This window comes from Rattus norvegicus, chromosome X, assembly GCF_021556685.1.
Source record: "Rattus norvegicus strain SHRSP/BbbUtx chromosome X, alternate assembly SHRSP_T2T, whole genome shotgun sequence".
In the NCBI taxonomy this organism is placed as follows: Eukaryota; Metazoa; Chordata; class Mammalia; order Rodentia; family Muridae; genus Rattus; species Rattus norvegicus.
Window position 1 is genome coordinate 142,997,821 of NC_141554.1, and position 4,615 is coordinate 143,002,435.

At 46.8% G+C, this 4,615-nt stretch overlaps 1 protein-coding gene across 1 annotated transcript; it reads left to right on the forward strand.

The window, feature by feature from the left end:
• Positions 1-1,575: 1,575 nt before the first annotated feature.
• Hmgb4l9 (high-mobility group box 4 like 9) lies at positions 1,576-2,306 on the forward strand. The gene has a single exon (XM_087601036.1). The coding sequence runs from the start codon at positions 1,745-1,747 to the stop codon at positions 2,249-2,251; it is 507 nt and encodes a 168-aa protein (XP_087457162.1). The 5' UTR covers positions 1,576-1,744; the 3' UTR covers positions 2,252-2,306.
• Positions 2,307-4,615: the final 2,309 nt, after the last annotated feature.

The following is a 4,615-nucleotide window of genomic DNA, read 5'->3' on the forward strand; positions in this document are numbered from 1 at the left end:
TCCACTGGGGTCATAGAGATTGCTCTCCAAACAGAGAAAAGCTGAACACTTTCCACTATGGTCACATTCACAACATCACACATTTTAGGTTCATATCCAGGAGGAAGCGTCAGTGCATCCAAGGTGAAGTAGATGGAGTATTCTATCATTCCATGTCTTTCCTCCAGGGATGTAATGTAGACCTAAAAACACACATGAGAGAAAAGTTTATCAAGCATAATCTTCACATGGAGGCTCTGGCCCTCCTCGTTCTGGCCCTCTTCACTCTGGCTCTAATCAGCAGACTGCTGCCCGTCCTATCACTGGTTCCCATCCTGTCTGGAACATTCTCAATACCTCAATACCTATGTAAGCCACCCCACGTGCCTGAATCCTACTTGACTCCAATGGGAAGAAAATTTCTTGGAATGTACTCTATAACTCTAAATACTAACCACAGTGGCCATTAACTTCTTAGAATGCAGGTTAAGAGGTGAGGAAGAATTGATGGAAGAAGAAGGGTGGGGAAGAGGACTTTCGCCTGTCACATCCCCTGTGTGTGTGTGTGTGTGTGTGTGTGTGTGTGTGAGAGAGAGAGAGAGAGAGAGAGAGAGAGAGAGAGAGAGAGAGAGAGAGAGAATGAATATTCAGGTATTCAGGTGTTTACCAACTAGACTTCACTGGCTGGTCAGCAAACCCCACGGATCTTCCTACCTGTGCCCACAGCCCTGGGATTGCAAGTGTATGCTCCATGCCAGTGTTTTTAAGTGGGTGTTAGGGATCAAACTCAGGTCCTCAGGGCTGCACAGGGTGCATTTCATTGGCTGAACCATCCCTTCAGCACCCTACACATGATCTCTGCATCACTGTTGAAACCCAGTGGTCAGTCTCCAGTATCTAAAAAATAGCAAGCTAGAATTGGGGAGCTCTGACTTCCCAGTCTTCCACAATATACTCCCCTCCTTTCTTCACAACCAGTTTTAGTAGGGTAATTGTTTTCCTTCTGAAGAGCTGAGATTAATAATGTGCCAACAAGAAAATAAACTTTGGGGCTGGAGAGATGGCTCAGTGGTTAAGGGCACTGACTCTTCTTCCAGAGGTCCTGAGTTCAAATCCCAGCAACCACATGGTGGCTCACAACCATCTGTAACGGGATCTGATGCCCTCTTCTAGTGTGCATGAAGACAGGGACAGTGTACTCATATACATAAAATAAATAAATCTTTTAAAAAAAAAGAAAATAAACTTTGTAACTAGGAGATAACTTTCAAGTATATCTTGTGTATTATCTCCAAACTATTTCCTTTGGAAAGTCTTGCTACTTCTGTAAGAAAACAGGCTTCTTGGGCTGGAGAGATGGCTCAGTGGTTAAGACCACTGACTGCTCTTCCAGAGGTCCTAAGTTCAATTCCCAGCAACCACATGGTGGCTCACAACCATCTGTAATGAGATCTGATGCCCTCTTCTGGTGTGTCTGAAGATAGCTACAGAGTACTTATATATCATAAATAAATCTTTTTTTTAAAGAAGAGGGCCTTCCTGTAAATGACTGAGCTTGGCTGCCATTGGTCAGCTCAGGGATGACATCACATTTTCCCTTCTTTGACGCAACAATGCCCACCAGCACTGAAAAGGCCGGGCCCTGGCTGAGGCGCACACAGAGGGAAGATTTCACCCCATGGAGGACACTGTCTAGGCTGCTCCTGTAGTGAAGACCAATCGCTGCTCTCCAATCAGCAGGATCGGAATTCGTGCTTCTATAAACATGGGAAAAGACAGCAAAGTAAGACCAAAAGTGAACGTCTCGCCTTATGTCCATTTTATGATGGACTTCAGAAATCAAACAAGGGAGCAACAGCCAAACACCTATTATGATTTTACCGAATTTTCTAGAAAGTGTTCTGAAAAGTGGAAGACCATCTCAAAGAAGGAAAAAAAGAAGTATGAAGCCCTGGCCAAGCGCGACAAAGATCGGTACCAACGTGAAATGAGAAACTATACCGGACCGAGAAGGGAGAGAAGAAGGAGAGATCCAGATGCACCGCGGAAGCCCCCATCCTCGTTCCTGCTCTTCTCCCAAGACCATTTTGACGAGATAAAAGAACAACACCCAAACTGGACTGTGGCGCAGGTGGCCAAGGCTGCAGGGAGGATGTGGGCCAGGTGTTCAGAAGCGGATAAAATCCCCTACGAGGAGAGGGCTGCGGTTCTGAGGGCCAAGTACCTTGAAGAGCGGGAGGCCTACTACCACCAATGCCAGCGCGGGAAGTAAAAGTTCAAGGGATGGGGCAAACCCAATCTGAAACAATAAACCTCATTCAACTGGCTTTCTGGCTCTGGTGTTTAGTGTTTTCAGACTGCCCTGGGATGCTATGCTGTGGTAGTGAGTGGTTTGATTCAGGTCTAGCCTTGGGGAGGATGGCTCTCAGAGAGGCAGCTCTAAGACAGGAAATGGCTGCAGGACCCAAATGGCTAGGTTGACATGGGTGGGCAAGCACATGTGAAAAGCCATTTGTGTACGGGGAGTCAGCTCTATAGCTGCCTTTGGGACCAAAAAGCATAGTGGTCGGATCAGAGATTTCTTAATACAAATCCTAGCTTTTTCTGCGGCTTGCCATCTCATGAGAATGGGGCCAAAAAGACAGCAAATTGTGCTGTCTGTGCAGGCAACCATTTTGATTTTGATTGCAACTCTGGGTTTGGAATCAAGTTATTTGAACTTCGACACATCAAGGTCCATGTGACAGGATAGGTTCCATGTGGGGCCTCCAGTCTCTTGAGGGTTAGGTGCATCTTCTCTGACTAAACCCAGACCCGGGCTGTCGTCTGCTGTATATGTGTTGGGGGGCTCATCTCAGCTGGTGTATGCCTCGTGGTTGGTGGTCCAGTGTCTGAGAGATCCCGGGGGTCCAGGTTAGTTGAGACTGCTGGTCCTCCTACAGGGCCGCCCTCCTCCTCAGCTTCCTCCAGTTTTTCCCTAATTCAACCACAGGGGTCAGCAGCTTCTGTCCATTGGTTGGGTGCACACATCTGCATCTGACTCTTTCAGCTGCTTGTTGGGTCTTTGGGAGGGCAGTCATGAGAGCTCCCTTTTTGTGAACGCCCCATAGCCTCAGTAATGGTGTCAGGTCTTGGGGTCTCCCCTTGAGATGGATCCGACCTTGGGCCTGACTCTGTACTTCCTTTTCCTCAGGATTTTCTCCATTTTTGTCCCTGCAGTTCTTTCAAACAGGAACAATTCTGGGTCAGAGTTTTGACTGTGGGATGGCAACCCCATCACATTGTGGAGAGGAGAGCATCTGTGCCTGGGATTTGACAGCTCATATCATAGGAGCTGGGGAACAGTCTCTGTAGAGTAAGTTAGGTGCTTGATATCTCATGCTGAAGTTTGCATTTTATGGTTGAGAGGGGACGATGTCCCTTAATCTGTAGTATGGAAACACATCATGGGACAGAAATTGTGGGATACGTGGAAGGTTTGATTGATCAGTCAGAGGCTCAGATCACAAGTAGTGTCAGCACATATGGGTCAAGGTGTGTGTGTGTGTGTGTGTGTGTGTGTGTGTGTGTGTGTGTGTGTTGAAAACTGCCCATAGCGTTCCTTCTGCCTTCCACATCTCCACCTCAGTGCATTTGCTTATGGACCACTCTAATGGGGTTAGAGATAGAGCTCAGTGGTAGGGTCCCTGCCTAGCATGTGTAGGGCCTGGAGTTCCCTCCCCAGTACTTCAAATCTACACAACAAACACACAAATCTTTCTAATCAAAAACCACACAGGAAAGGGTAACTCATACAGGAAATATATACAATTCAGCCTAGCCACTACAATGCATTACCGAGCCAGCACAGGGGTCATAATTTTTGATCATTACATGCTCATTTTTGTCCCCAGTCCCCTTCCCAGAGTTCTTCATCCCCTCTCCCCTTCACCTGAAAAGGGCATCTATACCCCCAGGCATCCCCCTTCCCTGTGGCATCAAGTCTCCACAGGATTTGGCAGGTCCTCTCCCACTGAGACCAGACAGGGTCAGATTCCCAGGGCCAGTAGCAACTCTATTAAGGTTCCCATAAGCCTTTATCGTTCCTTAGAGGCAAAAGAGAAAGTCTGTAGAGAAACCAGGCACTCTGAGGGGCTACCTGGGGACTGGAGAGATGGCTCAGTGGTTAAGGGCACTGACTGCTCTTCTGGAGGTCCTGAGTTCAAATCCCAGCCACCACATGGTGCCTCACAATCATCTGTAATGAGATCTGATGCTCTGTTCTGGTGTGTGAAGACAGCTACAATATACTTATATATGGTAAGTAAATGAATAAATAAATGTCTTTTTAAAAGAAAACAGGCTCCTCTTGATAAAGAATACATGTTTTCCAGCAAACCCAAGGGATTTTCTGGCCCAAGACTCATTACATAGACTCACAGAAATGACATCAATGTCCAGTGCAAAACGAAAATTACCTCATGCAGATGCTTGACTCTTGTGGGTTTTGCTGACCATATATGGAGTTTTGAAGTCCCCTGAGACTTGAAGTAATCGACTTCTAGCCAGTCACCTCTATATGGCACAAAACCTGAAGGAGCAGAGGGAAAATGTCAATGTAACTCTTTCTGCTTCTACGGAAGTTACTGTGACTTGC